The sequence below is a fragment of the Castanea sativa genome, chromosome 9, assembly GCF_040712315.1.
Source record: "Castanea sativa cultivar Marrone di Chiusa Pesio chromosome 9, ASM4071231v1".
In the NCBI taxonomy this organism is placed as follows: domain Eukaryota; kingdom Viridiplantae; phylum Streptophyta; class Magnoliopsida; order Fagales; family Fagaceae; genus Castanea; species Castanea sativa.
The window spans coordinates 14,604,495-14,623,390 of record NC_134021.1 but is presented as its reverse complement, the minus strand read 5'-3'; the positions used below and the strand labels follow the sequence as shown (position 1 = coordinate 14,623,390).

Here is an 18,896-nt window from a genome sequence, read left to right as displayed (position 1 = left end):
AGCAAGAGATAGGCGTCGGAGAAGAGACCACGAGAAGCATGAGGAAGCATCGACTAGCGTGGGAGGTCGCTATGGAGCAGGCTCCCACCAATCTGGTTCCCATCGACATCGGGATCGTTCAGGGGAGTATGCAGACCAGGACTTAATTTCCCCAGAAAAGCAACGACCCCAGAATGCTGCTATGGATGCTATGAGCCGAGCATTGCGCAAAGCTGCTCGTTCGCCGTTTGTTTGTACGCAGGTTTGTTTGTACTTATGGTGCTATCGTTGTTAATTTATTAACCCCGGTCAGCAAACGTGAAGAGAACTAAGCCTGTTTACTCTAAGGATAGAAGTCCGTTCCCGATTCGATCTTGATCACCGAGTAGGTGGAAACCATACATCAAACCATTCTAAGGACAGAAGTCTGTTCCTGGTTCAATCCTAATCATCAAGCAGATGAAAACCTTACATCAAACCATTCTAAGGACGAAAGCTTGTTCCCGGTTAGATCTTAATCACCGAGGAGGTGGAAACCTTACATCAAATCATCCTAAGGACGGAAGCCTGTTCCCAGTTAGATCCTAATCACCGAGCAGATGGAAACCTTACATCAAATCATTCTAAAGACGGAAGCCTGTTCCCAGTTCAATCCTAATCACCGAGCAGGCGGAAACCTTACATTAAACCATTCTAAGGACGGAAGCCTGTTCCCGGTTCGATCCTAATCACCGAACAGGTGGAAACCTTACATTAAATCATTCTGAGGACGAAAGCCTGTTCCTGGTTCGATCCTAATCATCGAGCAGACGGAAACCTTACATCAAAATCATTTCGAGGAAGGAAGCTTGTTCCCAGTTCGATCATAATCACCGAGCAGGCGAAAACCTTAAATCAAAACATTCCAAGGACAGAAGCATGTTCCCGGTTCGACGTTATCCACTGAATAGGGAACTATCTATTTTCAACAAAAATAAAATCAAGTGCTCGATTTAATTCCAATTGCTGGGGAGTGGCGAACCTAACATTTCTTCCAAAGTGTAGAAACCCACCTTTGGTCTGCTTCCAGTCACCAACGTAGTCTGTCATTTTCAAGTGAAAGAGTAACCTTTAATTACCGACCTGAGGTAAACTTCGATTTGGATACACAGTCATTATAAATGAGAAAGTAAGGTATGATGAGTAAATTTGACAACCACAATCATTTATAAATTCAGCAATTATTTATAAACATGGATCAAAAATGCGTCCAGACACCGTCTTGAGATGACTAATCAAACAAAATTAAAAATTAAACTATTGTTTTGTCACCACAACCCGATGACCATAGGCAAACCGAGAAAATAAAAATTAAAGAACGAATAAGAAAAAAAATAAAAGGTCTAAGGCAAGTAAAACATCAAGTATCATACTGCAGGGTCAGTAGGCGGAAGTTGGGTTGTGTCCTTAGTTGGCTGTTCTGGCGCATCCTCGGCTGATTGGACTGCTGGAGGTGGCTGGGTTTGGACATCCTCGGCAAATTGGGTGGCAGCATGAAGGTTGCTGGTAACTTCCAGATCAACTAACTCCCCATGGGAGTCAATCGCCTGCACCAACTCCCTCATGCTGGGAGTCTCTTCTTCATCGGCTGCCCCGAAGGGATTCTGGACTATAGGATGGGGGTCTGGGAAGGGAACCTGGTCAATATTCCTTAAAGGAGAGTCATCAGGAACCCCCATAGCTTGTAAGGCGGCCATCCACCCCTCCCCGAACCCATGCTGTCCGGCTTGATAGACAATAGACTCCACGGAGTTTTCAGCGTTCGCGAAGCCCTTATTGTACAACTTTTCCTCGCAAGCTTTAAGGGTCGTCTTAAGGTTTGCAATCGCATCAACTTCGGCCAAGTTTAAACTCTCTACCTCTGCTAATTTGAGCTCTATGCCCCTAGCTTAACCTCCGTTTCCGTCAGTTTTTTCTTCGCCACTAGCTGGGCCTTCTCAGCAGCCTGCGCCTTCTTCTTGGCGACTTCAGCAGCTTTTCTCTTGTCCTTAGCAGTGGCGACAACCACATCCTTTAACTCTTTCTCCCGCTCGACATCCTCCACGGCCTCCCTTAGACGTTCGTCAATAATATAGGATAGTTGCGCGGCTTGGTGACACAATAACAATAGGTGTGAAAAGAAAAAATGGCGCAAAAACCTTTATGCAACAAAGAGAAGATAGAATGGCGTTACCGCTATGGTATGCCACTGCAACCAGTTGGCTAACAAATCGTCGGCCCCACCTGAAAAGAAATGCATATCCTCAGGAAGGAGAAGACCTTGTGCCAAGCTCCTGGCGATTCTCCCACCTTCACCCTGTGCCCAGGTCCTAACACTCGCTGTCACGGGGAGGGGCTCGCTGCCGAGCCTAAAGGTGGTCTGCCAACCCACCTTTGGCCGAGAGGAAGATGCTACATTTGTCCAGACTTGGGCAGGTGGCCGAGAATCACCAGTGGGCTCTCGGATCGTAATCTCGCCAAATGCTCGGGGAGGGGTCCTCGAGGGAGCATCACTTAAGACCCTGGGTAGCTGCTTTGCAATATGGTCCCTCTTTTAGGAATGGCCAGCGGGGGGGAGGAGGATTCTGATCCTGGCCTTGACACTGTTGGGGCTGAGCCGCAGGACGAGTGCCATGTGGAAACCGATCGATGGTCATTGTTCAATTGGTCACCATTTCTTCACCTTGGTTGGCCTCTGTCTCTGAGGAATTAACTGACTCAGCTACTACTGGCTTGGCTACTGCTGGCTCGGCTACTGCTAGCTCGGTTGCCTGAATTGAAGCTTCGGGCTCTTCAACGGGAATGTGGACTTTACGACTGTGAGACACGAGATTTGTAGAGGCGTCCTTTACCAGAATAAAAGACTCCGCGCTAGTAAATCGGGGGCCGAGATCCCGGGCTTCACCTATGGTTAACTAGGGAGGAAGAAAGTTGGCATGTCACACGTCTATGTACGATAACAAAGGGCTATCTACTAGCAAGGCTTGCCAAAAAGGCTACCACGACGTATAGACCGGGTTGCAGTCGAGTATAAGGTGAGATGCACGGAGCTGCCCGTCAGTGTTCACAAAAATTTCTGATCGAAGCACAAAGTTTAGATCTCTCACGTGCACGACTTTGATGTCCGACTTGAACCTCTTATCTTCTACATCAAAATAAGATTAAGTAGGTTAATACTTGCTCCAATAAGAATAGATGATAGTAAAAAAAAAAAAAATGAGGGGGGGGTGGATATTAAAAAGACGGTTGTATATGTGGGGGTGCCGACCAACATCCTGTGGTGAAGTGGGGCAAGTAAGCTGGCCGGCAAGCCAGTTGCCGCTCACCTAAGCGTACTCCCCCATCGAGTTTCTGTTGGAGTCAGGAAGACACGATATAAGCCGTACCCGTACGTCCTTAACTTTTAGGTAATAATTTTTCCTGATATTACCACATAAGCTATACATGAAGTTGATGTCATGGTGGTCTAATCGCAATCCGTATATTTGGTTTAAACAACTAACGCAACTCACTACTCGGTAAAAGTTAGGAGGGAGTTAGTTGGGGCACAAACCATAAAACCTAAGTGTACTAAGAATAAAGGGATCTACGGAGAACCTAACCCCACCTTCCAAAATGGCCATTAAAGGGAAAAAAGCTACATGAGGGCGTCGCTGGAAAGCGATGTCATCCTCATGGCAGTAAGCTATATCTACATGTGTGGGAATATTATATGCTACTTTAAAACTGGGCAAAGTGGCCTCAGTGTCAAGAAGATGCGAGAAACCCATCCTAAACACTAGAGTGTGGAAAAGAAATTGAAGGAAAGGAAGAGGAAAAAAGGAGAACTTACTAGGGCTCTAGAAGAAGGTGCTCTTGTTTGGAGGATCTGTGTGTAGGAGAAGTATGCTCGGCAAAGAGAAATTTTGAGGAATAGGGAAGCAAAAAGTAATCTGAAGAAGGAACATGAGCTATTTATAGGGTGGGGGCATTTAATAGAGTGAAGAGGCAGGAAAATCTTTCCGAATTATTTTTATAACCCCCACATGCGCCACCTTGGTTCGCGAACCATCAGGTTATGATGGCGGTTAGACCTGATAGCCTGGCGTAACGCCCCTTTTGAGAGCGCATTAATGACCGTCCTATCTGCTTAGTTATTGATGACTGAGCTTCCTGAGAGATCTTTGGCACTTGTCATCCTTGATTCGTTCCCGGGAGCCAGACACGAATCAAGGGGGGGCTATTATACGGGCAGGGCCCTAGGCCCAATGGGCCTTGGGCCCTGACCTTATAATATGGTCCATAACCCCGACCTTGTTGGACCCGTGATCTTAATCCAAACACTCTTTTAGGCCTAACATGAGCCTAAATATCCAAAATGGTCCCTCTCTTCCTGAACATCAGCAAAGGCTTGCGCTGATTAGTTGTGCGTTGATTGGGAAACGCACGTACCAAGAACATCCTATGTCCTTGACTGCCAAGTATTGCCTTAGGAAATATCACCGCTGATTAGTCTTTTGGAGGTTGGAACCAGTTCCAATGCCACTACCACTATTCACAACAGAGCATCTTCTTACCAAAAACGATGATACCAAACCCCACCCGCATGAGTGAAGTCTGGAAGCAATCATGACCTCTCCACCCATCTAAGGCTATAAATAGGAGAACAGAAGGAGAGATAGGGGTTGGCAAGTGGAGAGAGAAAATTGAAAGGAAAATGAGCGATAGCATCAGTGGGGAAGAGAGCAACCAAAAGAGAGAGGAGAGTTCACCAAAACTAAGGGGTATTATTGGGTCGCCCAGCAAAGAACCACCCGTAGTAGGAAAATCTTTAGCCCACCATATAAATAAGTTGTGAGCCCAAATATTGGCCCATCTTGGTTAAAGCCCATTTGGGTATGCACAGTTATTAATAAATTTTATCTTTTATGTCGAATTTTTTATTTGCTTTCGTATGTGCCTGAGTTTTTCTTTCTATTTTATTCTTTTGTTATGTTTAGAATTAATTTTCTTTTGAGTATTTGGGTTAATCTCCATATTTATATTGACATTGTTTTCGTGGGTTTGGTTTTTGGGTTGAAATTTATACTAATTATTTTATATTGTATATGGCATATGAAACATCTCAATTTTTTTGGAGAAAAATCAAAGCTACAACCTATGTCTTCTAGCCTAGGGATAAATTTTTATTTGGTATGTTATATATAAATTTGTTGAATTTGAAGGGTTTTATTTGGTTTTAAAGTAGAATTTGGGGATCTATAAATTTGGAAGTTTTAAGTCTTGGGGTTTTTAGTATTTGCATCTCAGTAAGTTGATCTTAATTCTTTACCTTAAATGCTTTTTATTTGGGTTCATGTGATTTTTTGTTTTCTTAATTAAAGCTATGATTTTTGGTTGGTTGATTATTTTTTTGGATTCATCATAAAAGATAATGGAATTAGGTGTTATAATTTTAATATTGTTTCATATTTGAATTGTCTATATTGTTATTACTACAACTAAGTAGGATTGAGAAAAGCATAAAAGTTAATTATTTCTTCATTTAAAAAAAAAAACTAACTAGCAAAATGTCTATGATATGCATATTATTAACCCAATTTTCTATTTCTAAATTTCCTAGATTTTATTATAAATAATTTTTCATCCATAAACAACATTCTACCACTGTCACGACAAAGTTGGGGCAAAAAGTTTTAAAATAATATGGTCCTAAAACTACTCTTATAACTATGATGAGATAAATTGAAATTCTTTACTCATTGTTAATTTTTTTTTTCATAATTAATAACGTTCTCATGCATCGCACGAGTTAGAGACTAATTATAAACTATAATTGAATCTCTAGAAGTATTGGATGAGCTGATTTTTATTCTTACAAAATGATATATTTTTAAAAGATGTAGCTATATTTATACACATAAAACAAAATAAACTATACCCTCGAAATAAAATAAACAAAATAATCTAATAATAAAAACAAATCCATCCAAATGTGCACTAAGAATAATCTTTTTCTTTCTTCCTATCCATATATTTTTTTGACAAGTACCGATAATATTAATCAAAGCAAAATAGGTGGCCCAAAGGCCAAAACTATCCCTACTCTCTAGAATTTGAGAGAGAAACCCAATTAAGAAGGGAAGCAATTACAGATAGCAAGTACGAAGATTAGAAATCGGGCAGCGGTTGCTGAGCTTCAATTACACTTAAGAAGTCTCCTTAATGATAAGTCTCACATGGTATAGATGGTTTAAATATTCAGTGCATTAAGTTAAATTAAATGTAAAAAATAAAACCAATAATTTTAAGTACTACAATCTCTAGAGGTGAGAGACAAGCATCTTAATTTATTCGAATTTTTAGCTGACAACTTCGAACATACACTGCCATCATTGTTCTTTGGTCGGAAAGCCTTAAAAAATTTAAATAGTCTTCTATAAAAAAAATCATTAACATTTCTCAATTTCGTTGACTTAAACAGTATTATTTTGTTTATATTCAAAGTCAAAAATTATATTTGATTTTTGTTAAAAAAATAATCTTTTAAGTGCTAGTATTAAATAGAGAATATTTTCTTTTTGTATTTAGTATATTTGTATATGAATAAATAGTACCATTACATCTCGATTCCTTTCTAACAAGGATAACGTTAAGGACACATAAAATAATATAACTTATATTACAATTCGCTCACGAGTTGTAATCGGTGGATTCTGTGCTAACCAATAAGTAATGTTATAGAAAAAAAAAAAAAAAATTCCACATGCTTATATGTCGTGATTAATGAACTTTGAAGTGAAGTAATTTCTAGCATTGACATCATTTTATTTAGACAATGTCAAATGTTGTGAGCCATACTTAGTATGCGACGTTTTGGCGTTTGCATTAGATTTGTTTTTGGCTTTTTTTTATTTTTTATCAGTGCTTCTTGTATTGTTCATGGGATATCAAAAGCACATTAAGGCAAGCAAACAGTAATTTCAGCAATAAACAGTAACTTAAAAATTATTTTTTATTATTTTTAATAATAAATTTTTAATTTTTAATAAAATAAGTGGTATTCAAATCCATTCTTAATAAATAATTTGCCTACCAATTGCACAACTATTAAGGAAGACACTAAAAAATTTTGTGGCCTACACTATTAGCCTACAAATCGGACCACTTTTGGAGGAGTGGAGGCAACCCCAACTATCTTATTTTCTGACAGAAACGACCGGTTGTAATTCAATAGCCGATTCTATGTACTAACAACAAGACACAAAGTCAACCTCAAAAAAAAAAAAAAACAAAAAACAGAAAACAAAAAGTCACAAAGTCATATACCAACCCACTGGTGAGATCATACTGATCCTATTTATGTGTGTACCAGGTGTGGCTATCTTAGCTATCTTTCTTTTTCACATGAGAAAAGCCAGGTTTAGAAGGAAGAAGTTTTAAAAAAATTTGTCTCTGTCAAGTGTCAACAATGGCTTTCACTTCCTTTTCTTTAGCTGGCCCCTTGACCCTTTTCCAATAGTAAACCAAAGGATTCACATTGAGAAAAATATTCATAACCTCAATTTTCATTCATGGTAGAAAATATTTTGATATTCAGTTCCATTATTCCATCCCTTCCCACTTACTTCTATAGCAAATAGCACCCATCTGGGGTTTTTCCTCACTAAACACTTTGGTTTTCCTGCTTGAAAAACTGCTTGACCTGCAGGTTATTTATTAGACCCATAAGGCAATTGAACACCTTGTAATTCAGGCTTTTTGGAAATTGGGATTGGAACTCACTCCCAAGTTCAGGTTTTTATTTTTTCTGGAATTGGAGTTTGCTTTGTTGCCCTTTGTTTTTATTAGCTTTCCCATTTTTCTTTTTCCTTTTTTTGGTGATGGTTTAGGATTACAAGAAGAGATATGGTTAAGAATTTTGGTGTTTGAAAGCTTCCAAAGTTTGTAGCAATGAGTGGTGGTTTCTTTGGTGCCTTCAGATGCTGTAAAGGGGGCATTGATACCATTCAGACAGGAGGTGAAGGTAAGAAAATGTCTTCTTTTTTTCTTTTTTTTTCTTAACAGTAAGAGAATGGATATTACTAATTCATTTCAATGATTACAACTTTTTTATTTCAACTTGTAAAGTTTGTAAATTTTGGATTACAACCCTGTTGTTGAATTCCCCTCATAAGTTCATCGATTTGGTAACATAGACCTTATTTCCTTAGTTCTTTTAAATTTGTAATCCTATTTCAAATTTGGACCCTGCTACTTATCTAGTTGATGCATAAGGTTTTGGTAGATGTCTAGTTTGTATCTTTTTGGTTAGGTGGGCAATGCCACTGCCAAAGTTTGTGATGGAGCATCTCATTGCAGCACATGCTAGAATAAACTTATGTGATGGTTAAATTGTCAATTTAGGATTGATTCAAGGGCTGAATTGATGACCCCCGCTTACAAATTCCAGATTTCCTAAACACTTTTAGGAATCTATTTCTTTTTTTCTATTGGTAGTTGGAGTTCGTGAATTGTGACAGTCAAGTAAACTGATTCAGGCTGTTGCAATAGAGGGAACAAACATAGATAGTGATAAAATATCCTGGCAAAGATGGGAACTTGAAAATGTAGGGATGGGGGGGTGGGGGTGGGGGGACCTAACAGAGGTTTCTACTTGTTAGTTATATTAGCTGGATTCACTCCCTTGTGAGCTTGATAATTAAAGCTCTATTGGCTTAGAATTAAAGGTCAAAGGTATCTGGCCTTCAATTTCTCTGTTCTCTTTCTCTTAGTGAACACTTGTTGATATTTTAGAGCTCTCAATTCATGAACCTATAGATGGATTACTAGTCCTTTAGGATCACAAACCCTCTGACCCTGAATCACTTTGCTCTGTGCTAATTTTGTAGGATGAACTATGGCCAGGGCTGGTGAGCCTGATGAACCCTCTGACCCTGCCTGCAATTCAACTCTTTGACCATATTTCTAATGTGTCTGCAATTTGACTCTTTGAGCATACTTTCAACTATTCATTCAATATACAATGTAAGCCATGCCAAGCTAGGTTTGGAGTTTAAGCCTAGATATGCAGCTTTTCTTTGGACATTCTTTGCTCTTTTCTTTTAAATGTTTGAATTTGGATTTGTTTACTGATTTTCTTTGCTTTTCATTTAATATTGGAATACCATAGAAATCCACCCACAAGGTCAAACATGTTTTCATTGCTATTTTAAATTTATGAATGTAATATTGAGAGGATGTGTTACAATCATCCTGTGTATTGATCCTTCTTTCTTTTACTAAATATTAAAACAAGGTTTGATGTGTATCTGCTTTCTATTTTGTGCTTGGTTAGGGATTCCTACGAACAATGTAAGGCTCTTTTCTTACAATTTATTAAGATCAGCAACAGGCAATTTCCATCCAACAAGCAGAATAGGCGGAGGTGGTTATGGAGTTGTCTATAAGGTGAGATTAACTAACTTAACTTTGTTGCAGTTGTCTTTATCTGCAAGTGTGGCACCCCATCTATTTCCACGCGCCCGCCCTAAGGGGATAATGGATTCTTACACAACTTTTCCATTAAAAATTGTAGGGAGTTCTCAAAGATGGTACTCAAGTTGCAATCAAATGTCTTTCTGCGGAGTCTAAACAAGGAACCAATGAATTTCTGACAGAGATTAATATGATATCAAACATAAGACATCCAAATCTTGTTGAATTCATTGGCTGCTGTGTTGAGGGAGATCATCGGATATTGGTGTACGAATATCTGGAAAACAATAGTCTTGCAAGTGCTTTGCTTGGTAATAATCAGATTATTGGAGTTTTATATGGAATCGATTAATTTTTCAGTTGGATGAATTTTTTTTTTTTTTTTGAATTCTGTGTATTATGCTATTGTTAAATTGTGAGGTAACTAGTCAGCCTGAACAGTTGAGTCCTTCTCAGCTAATACCATTTTCTGATAGTTTGGCTGTCTTATGTGCTAGTGTAAAGCATTACTTAGGTTAGGTGGATTGCGGTGGATATTGCTATGGAAGGACAGAGTAAATCAATTAAACCAAATCATTGGATTTGAAAATCTTTTTTTTTTTTTTAATTTATTTTTTAAATCTTGTTGTAATGTTTGATCTCTTTATTTTTGTAACAGACCTTGATTAACTTACTGAATTTTTCCAATTGATCCTTTAAGATTTATTTCTGATGGTAAGGTTTAGTCTCTCATCATGGTGTGCTAATGTCCACGAATATTACTTCAGGTTCAAAAAGTAAGCATGTTGCTCTGGATTGGCCAACAAGAGCTGCTATATGCCTGGGTACAGCATCTGGTCTTGTGTTTCTTCATGAGGAAGCCGAACCACACGTTGTCCACAGGGATATTAAGGCTAGCAACATACTTCTTGGCAGAAACTTTGAACCTAAAATAGGAGATTTTGGGCTGGCAAAGCTTTTTCCAGACAATGTCACTCATCTTAGTACTCGAGTGGCGGGAACTGTGTAAGCACAATTCTGTGTTGCATTGCATTTTAATTATGAGCTACGTGGGCTATTTATTTATTTAGAAACCTGTTAGAGATTTTTGCTTTTGGGAAATTTCCAATGAATTAATCATATTCAAACTTCAGATTCAATTTTTTTGTTAAGCTTCAGCTGGGTTTAAGTTGCCTTTGAGGCAAATGACATATCCTTCCCTCATAAACAAATGGTGGAGGATGAGGTTGGGTTCAATCCTGTTTAGATAATTGATTTATATCTAGCCAAAAATAAGTAAATAAATAAACTAAAATTTAGCAGAAATCATTTATAAGTTTTTGTGTTATATATGGAGGAAATATTTGTAGTCATTGGCTACATTTCGAATATATCAAATTTTTTCGATGAGATTACAAAGTGGGCTATTACATTTGTAGTATAATCTAGTGCTACATAAGTGATGCATCATTTTGATGTAGGTACTACCATGGAAAGGGCACTAGTATTTCATTTTGTATTGGAGTCAACATGGAAAATTCATAGTGCAATTTATAATAATTATTATTTAAAAGAAAAACTAAATTTTGTCGCAAGGTAAAATCAAACCGGTAAGAATGTAATCATGTAGTGAGAGGAAGCAATGGAGAGTGAGATCAGGATATATATTTGGGGAATGGATCCAAATCTTCTCATCTTCTGATAGTCATAGATTGAGAGGATCCCATCGGACATGAGATTGTTTAGAGAGAGTAAAGAGAGCAGGAGTGTTTGAAGTAATATGCTAAATTACAGTCTCTTGTTATTTTTTCTGCTTCCTCACTGACAACCCTATGTATCTGCAGTGGATATCTGGCCCCAGAGTATGCGCTTTTAGGCCAACTTACGAAGAAGGCTGATGTATATAGTTTTGGAGTGCTTATGCTTGAAATAATTAGTGGCAGAAGCAGTAGTAAGTCAGCATTTGGGGAAGAGCTAATGGTTCTGGTTGAATGGGTATATCTTTCTAAACTTTTATTATTAGTTATCTTGAATCATGCCACTATATTATTTCATAAATTGCACCAACCTCCTTTGAGGTTTATTGAAATGACGTGTCCCCCATAATATTTCTTTAAATGTGTAAGTTTATGCCTGACTTTTCTAATGGTATATTTCATTTATATATATAAAAAAAAAAAAATTACCCAAATTATGGTTGAAATTTCACTCCCCTCCCTTGAGGTTTGTACAAATGAGTGTGAGTTGTGTTGCATTTATAAAAACATCAAGGAAGGGAGAATTTCATTTCAATAAACCTCAAGGGGTGTAATTTACCCTTTTTTCCTGGGGAATGCAAGATGTAGGAGAAGAAATAAAAATGACTTTTGTTGCAGGCTAGGTTGAGTTATTTTTCTAAGATTTCAAGTACTCTACTGTCTTTCTACAACATCTCAAAAGTCCATTTGAGCATTCCTCTTCTAATTATCCTTGGTTATTTTTTTGTAATATGTGCTTATATGAACCCTGTTGCAGACATGGAAACTAAGAGAAGAAAAAAGACTTCTGGAGATTGTTGATCCTGAATTGACAGCATATCCAGAGGGCGAGGTGCTGCGCTTCATCAAGGTTGCTTTGTTTTGTACCCAAGGCAGTGCTCACCAAAGGCCAACCATGAGGCAAGTAGTGGAGATGCTTTCCAAAGAGGTTCACCTAAATGAAAGTGCACTAACAGAGCCAAGAATATACAGGGGACATTCCTCTAAACAATTGGATGGTGCTAGTACAGAGGAATCATCATCTTCTCAGGCAGAGAAGAGAAAGCAACCAGTAAATCCTTTTGTAAATTCTAGCCATTCATATAACTCTCAAAGCTCTGATAGTGTGACCCAGATGCTTCCCAGATGATGCAGTTACCAATGTTGTGTATTATTCTTTGTGTTTGTTCTTTAATGTTTTTTTTTTCTTTTTAATTAGTAAGTTACACACAACAGATTTAAAACCACCCAATGTCAATATGTCATAGGAGGGGAAGTCTCAATTCTTGACTCTGTCTTCTATTTTAAGTCGATGTTAATGTTTTCTATAAAATGAGTCATTATTTAAAAGTATTTTTTATAAAACTATCTTATTTTCATATGTTTGGTAGTAACTTTAAATGAGTTAGAAAACGATCTCCGAACTTCTTTTATTTAATTTACCATGAAATAGAGTTGTTTTTTAAAAAAAATTTAATGAAAAGCAATTTCTAAAAAATATATCATGCTTTTTATATTGACCAGAAATAGTTTTTCTTTAACTAATTTTTTCTGATCCTATCAAACACTGAAAATTGTAGAAAATTATCTTTACATAAGATTATCTTTTGTTATCTATTGAAACGGAACAACCCTCCCTCTCTCTCTCTCTCATGTTGTCGTATTTTGTGCTTTATTCTTTTTTGCTTTTAATTATTGTGCGCATTCTTAGGCTGCGTTTGTTTGGACTGAAAACAGTTTCAGGAAATCATTTGCCGCGTTTTCGTATGTTTGGCAGCCACGGAAAATTCGGTCAACGGAAAACCATTTACAGTTTGACCGGAAAATCAGCCCTCTCCAACGGAAAATCATTTCCACTTTGATTTTACCTTCAAACCATTTCCGGAAATCACACTGAAGAGAGAGCTCCTCACACAGTCCAAAACTCATCTCCAAGCTCACCTCAGCCAAACTCCGGCCAGCCAGCCAAGCTCCGGCCAGCCCAAACGTCGCACAATCTCGCCGTCCGAGCCGTGCCTTGCACCGCGCGATCCAGCAAAGACCGAAGCCTCCACCGCGCGATCTCGCCTTCGCCGTCCATCGCGCGATCGAACCTCCGCCACGTGTCTCGCCTTCGCCGCCGATCGCGCGATCGAACCTCCGCCATGTGTCTCGCCTTCGCCGTCGATCGCGCGATCGAAGCCTCCGCCGCCGTCGATCGCGCGATCGAAGCCTCCGCCGCCTTCGATCGCACGATCTCTCCTCTCTCTCTCTCTCTTCTTCTCTCCCAAAGTTGATGATTTTTTTTTTTTGGTTTTGTTTGTTCTGTGTTTATCTCAAAAAAGATTTTTATATATTGATTGGAAGCTAAGAAAATGTGAGAAAATGTGAGAAAATGTGAGCAACAAATACAAAATGCATTTTCTATAATATTTTCAAGATGACAACCAAACACCTGAAAAAAAATTTCAAAGTATTTTTTCAAATGTTACCAAACACCTAAAAATATTTTCTTTTCCCGAAAATGTTTTCAGCTGAAATCATTTTACACCCAGAAATTATTTACTGCCAAAACAAACGCAGCCTTAAACACTGAGTGAAAGAAAATGTTGTCACATTTTGTGTTTTTTTCTATTCTGTTTTTAATTATTGTGTGCATTCTTAAACACTGAGTGAAAGAAAACCAAGACGGCAAAACTAGGTCGGTGACTTGCAATGAGTCTAGAGTTAACATTTTTTTCATAAATGTGTTCACTACTGTTGACTTGATGAGTTCACATTGTTAATAGTATACAATAAAATGATGTCATATGAGCATCAACAATAATTTTTCAACTCAATAATTGTGAAACAATAATTTTTCAACTCAATAATTGTGAAAATATTGTGCAGTGTATAACTCATGCAACAGCTGAATAAGATACCTTCTTGGATGGAACATGCAACTACTGAGAGGTTGAGGGGGGCCTGGTTGAAAGGTCCAAGCTCCTGCTGACAAGACCTGTTAACTGCCCAATATTGTACAGGAGCTTAGGCAAAACCTCAGCCAGGTAAAGACAACAATGGAGCAAGAAATCCATGCCTGCCCCCCGACACAAAAGATAACAATAAATTCAAAGGGCAATACCACACCAAACCATTTAAGAAACAACCAAAATCGATACATGAAAGTATGAAATAAAAACCCTTCTACATATACATATATATATGCTACACACCTAAACTACCATGCACATAATGATTCACTTCCACATCATAACTGTTAAGTATCATACAAATTCAGCATCTCTGACTCAGAGCTACTTGCTTTTCAGATACATAAACAGACCAAGCAAACAGTAGGTTCAATCTCAAGCGGCAGCTACAACCTTGGGGGTTGCTGCAGTTGCAGCCTTGGGAGGAGCAATGCTAGAACTGCCAGCAGCAGGAGGAGTGGTTTTAGCATCATTTTTAGGTTCTGATGATGGTGGTGGTTTGGGCTTCATATGGGGAGGAGGATTGTGCTTGAGCTTCAGAAGTATATGGCGCATTCTTGAGAGATCAGTTGGCTTCCCAGGTTTGGGCCCCTGGATCACAACTATAGAAGGATTCTTCTCTTTGTCCTTCTTCCCCTTTTTCTCTATCGCCACCACCTCATGGGGGATAAGCTCTCCAATTGCCTTCCAGTAATTCTTATCTGCTTCGGCATGGAACTTCTCCCGATTTGCCAAAAATAGCTGACATATCACATCCAAAGTGAATAAAATTATTTGTAAGTTGGCTTACAGTACAAGGTAATTGAATATTCTTAACACATTTTTTCTATCATTAGTGAGTTACACAAGTACCTTGTGGGCGTATAATATGTTGAACTTATAAGAGAGGAGGAAGTGTCATTTGAGGCAGAGTTCATTGGCAGTTGAATATTCTTAATACACTATATTTGACAGGATAGCAATATGGTTCCATATATTCATGGAAATATAATTAGTTTGCCTGCCTTTCTTTTCTTTTTATTTTCTCTTGTATTCTATAATTGTCAGATATGAGTCCTTATGATAGCACATCCTATACAACCTGCATTACTCAAAAAAATTCATCTAAATATTTAAATGAAGGTTACTAATGAGTCTGACTAAATGATTAGGAACTACGCAAGCTTCCTAAAAGATCACCATTCATTCTTTTATAAAATCTCTCTCTCTCTCTCTCTCTCTCCTGGTGCTGCTATTCTACTTATTACTAAACATAGCATGTTTCTAATCCTTACTAATGTATGCTAATCATCCCTTCATCAGTTAATACTTATACCTGCATGAACAATAAATCCATGGTGACCCACAAGTAAGACAAGTTAATAGGACCTTACTTGAAACTTTCAGCATGTAATTGTGCAGAATCCACTCATGCAATCCACTTATGAAGGATTTTTTATTTATATGGTCTCAACAAACTCAACTGCTGTTTACTTATTAAGACCTACACCCTCTCCATTTATTATGACATACCAACTACCAAGAAAATTTAATTTTAAGGATGACATGATGACATCCCACTAAAAGTCAAATTTAACAGTGTAGATCAAGACCATAAACTGCATTTTCTAATTAGCTCAACGCATATGCCTTTGACATTCATGTCAATAATTTAGCGACTCTAACATCAACATCATCATCATATAAGACAAAGGTAACCCTCCAAGGCATATGATTCCTTAAAATATCTTTTAATCTGTGCTTTTCCACAACAGCCAAAAAAGAAAAAAAGGGTGAATTTCACGGAATAGAGCCCCAAAATGCTATACAAAAAGATAAAAAATTGAATTCATGAACTCCCCAATAGCATGATCTCACTCTTGTTCTTATAATGGAGGGAGATGCCAATTGAGCCAGAGCTCATTAGCTGCTTTAGTTGAATTATTAAACAAATCCCTTTAATTGAACTAAGATATGAGCAGAACCAAAACTATGTCAAACCTTTATTTTTTCAAGAAAACTTTATGAAATCTTTATATATATATATATATATATATCTTTACTTTTAATCTTCCTTTCTCATTCAAACACAAATTTCTACATCTCAAAGTCCTAAAACAACATGCATATTTAGCCTTGTCCAGATTTTTCAAAATTTGCCTACTATACAACATGACACTCCTGGTTTTATGGGAAGTCCTACCATACCTACACTTGTTGTGGGTAAGACTCCTTTACTAGTAAAAAAAGTTAAATTTGTCACATCCATTGGTACCTCACGTCACATTGAGCAGTAAATCCACAAATCTCTAATAATTTTTACTGTTTTTTCTGCGTGTATGTCAAATCTAATGGTAGGTTTTGCCATATCACATGATAGCTCGTTTATTCTTGAAATATAATATATATATTTTAGAGAAACAATAACATGACAGTCAATTTGTCACATTTTTTTAGTAACTCAAGTCACATTAAAAACATGAAGGTACCATAGAAGGACCCTCGATCTGTATACCATAGCTCCTATATATATATATATATAGACACCCCGGAACCCCCATGGACTGATAGTGAGGTGGATTGAACTTGAGAACTCCAAGTTTACATTACCTCCCAGACCAATGAGCCCACCACCAAGTGCCCTCGTGGGGGTTAATACTGTCCCTAAGAGATCCATAATTGGCATTTAAAATTCAAGTTTTAAGGTTTTAAATATCAATCTCAAAGCTTATTATATACCAAAAATTGGTCCATAATCTTATATGACTATAATATCAATTTTTTTTACATTTGAGCCACTCACCTTCTCCTTCTCCCTATTAGCAGCTTTGTTGTTGTCAACAGCAACCATGCGCTTCCTATAGAACTCGATTTTGTAATCCTCAGCTTCCTCAATTATCTGATTCAACATCTCTTTCTCCTTCTTCTCCTTCTCTTCCAATCGAATCGCATTCTCTCTGCACATTCATCCACAAAATTTCACTCCTTACAACCCCAACCATCAGATCATTCACCGCAATATCTCTATGATGGTGATGGTGATAATTGAGCTCATAATTTTAAATTTTTAAAAAAAATGACGAAAATTATATTCTGATATGAATTTCGGCGAAGTTAGAACTTAGAAGATAGCTCATATTACTAAGAAATTAATAATAGTGATAATTTGAGCTCAAAATTTTAAATTTATAGGAAAAAATTATTAAAATTAGAGAAAAATCAAAATCTAATCTGAATTACAGAGACAAAGTTAGAAGTTCATAGCTCTTTCATTTTACTAAGCAAATAGTATAATAATGATAATTGAGCTTATATTAAAATTAGAGAAAAATTTAAATTCTAATCTGAATTACAGAGACGAAGTTAGAAGAATCGGAAAACTGAGATGGCAGACTCACCGGCGCCACTCTCTCAGAGCAAAACCCTCCTCCGACTGCATCTCCGACGGCGGAGGCAAGATCGGGCCGTCCGATCCTCCGAAACCTCCATCAAAGTCCTTTCCGTTCTGCTCCGGCGAGAAATCAGAGAATCCTCCGCTATAGATTGGCGGCGGAGACGGAGTCTCCGGCAACGTTTGGGTAGAGAACACGTCTTCTACGTCGCCGGCGGCGAAAGACTGGCTGGCGAAGATCGGGGGCGAGGGCGAGTCTCCGGCCGAGTCCTTGACCGAGTCGGCGTCGAAGTTCGAGAACGATTCGAATCGCTGCGACGCGAGGCGTGGGTCGTAGCCTGTGTATCCATCGTCGTCAAACGGCCGGGTCGACCCGGTAAATGCTGACATGGCTTTTGATACTCTCTCTCTCTCTCTGACTCACGCAACTCGTTAGCTTAGGCCGAAGGTTTCGTTGAATTTAACAGATCATCAAAGTTTGCGTATCATTTTCTTTTAAACAAGATCGTACGGCTGTGAGCGAATCGGCACCGTGTTAATAGCAATTACACGTATGTATTAACAGAGGTGCTACGTCCACAACATTTTTACAATAATTTTACAACAAATCATAGGTGGTTAGTTGTTATAGGTTCAAATTTGAATTTAACACTAAGATTACTTTTTTGTCCCAACAATAACAACCAGTAACAACTTGCCACTTAGGATTTGTTGTAAAAATATGGTAAAAATGTTATGGACATATCATTTCTCATATATTAATAGAAAAATGTGTATAATTTAGCAATTTTGTCAACAAATTACTCATACAGACTGTGTATAATAATTGTCTAAATTTTTTTTATTTGAGTTTCTTCTTATTGTGTTTATTCTTGGTAATAACTTTTTATTATCAAATTAAAATATTAATTAATTTTTAATATTAGCAAGAATTAAATCTCATTTCTTTTATTTAACCGTTCATCTATATATAATTATGTAAATTAGTTTCCTACAATAATCCTATAAACTTACATTAATATTATTTATTTATATTTAGTTGTTTATTTTTTTTCTTTTCATATTTCAAAAATGATGAAATACAGTGAAGAATGATTGTTATAAGTGAAAAAAGAAAATTAATTTAAAATTTTTAAAAAATTTTGATATTTTAATAATATGCAGTGTAAAATTGATTAATTTTTTTTTAAAAGGCGTAAAATATATAATTGATATATGATGATTTAGAAAGTGAGCATATAAAATAAAAATAAATAAATAACATTTTTTGCACATGCATATGCTCTAGAAGCTAAGAAAATACACTCTATTACGGGTGTATGTTTTTCTCTTCTCATAACTGATGTGATTTATACATCCGTAACCGGGTATATTTTCTTTTAGAAATTAACATGAATAAAAATC

General features: G+C 37.3%; 2 protein-coding genes across 5 annotated transcripts; one reads left to right on the top strand and one right to left on the bottom strand.

Moving 5' to 3' along the window:
- Positions 1-7,347: 7,347 nt before the first annotated feature.
- Positions 7,348-14,788, top strand: LOC142609732 (cold-responsive protein kinase 1). 4 transcript variants are annotated; one of them, XR_012839662.1, is made up of 10 exons: positions 7,348-7,773; positions 7,869-8,002; positions 9,314-9,426; positions 9,554-9,764; positions 10,221-10,458; positions 11,277-11,427; positions 11,947-12,240; positions 13,817-13,848; positions 14,040-14,197; positions 14,462-14,600. XR_012839662.1 is itself a non-coding variant. In XM_075781436.1 (9 exons), exons 2-8 carry the CDS (start codon positions 7,930-7,932, stop codon positions 13,817-13,819), a joined length of 1,083 nt encoding a protein of 360 aa, XP_075637551.1. In that variant the 5' UTR covers positions 7,348-7,773; positions 7,869-7,929; the 3' UTR covers positions 13,820-13,848; positions 14,462-14,600. The 4 variants fall into 4 exon arrangements, 2 of the variants coding, with proteins under 2 accessions (XP_075637551.1, XP_075637550.1); XR_012839661.1 differs by lacking the exon at positions 13,817-13,848; XM_075781436.1 differs by lacking the exon at positions 14,040-14,197.
- A 406-nt stretch (positions 14,789-15,194) lies between these two features.
- Positions 15,195-17,882, bottom strand: LOC142608803 (clathrin light chain 2-like). The gene is made up of 3 exons (XM_075780475.1): positions 17,500-17,882; positions 16,905-17,058; positions 15,195-15,203 (listed from the first exon to the last, which is right to left on the bottom strand). The coding sequence occupies exons 1-3, from the start codon at positions 17,880-17,882 to the stop codon at positions 15,195-15,197; spliced, it is 546 nt and encodes a 181-aa protein (XP_075636590.1).
- Between the last annotated feature and the right edge of the window lie 1,014 nt (positions 17,883-18,896).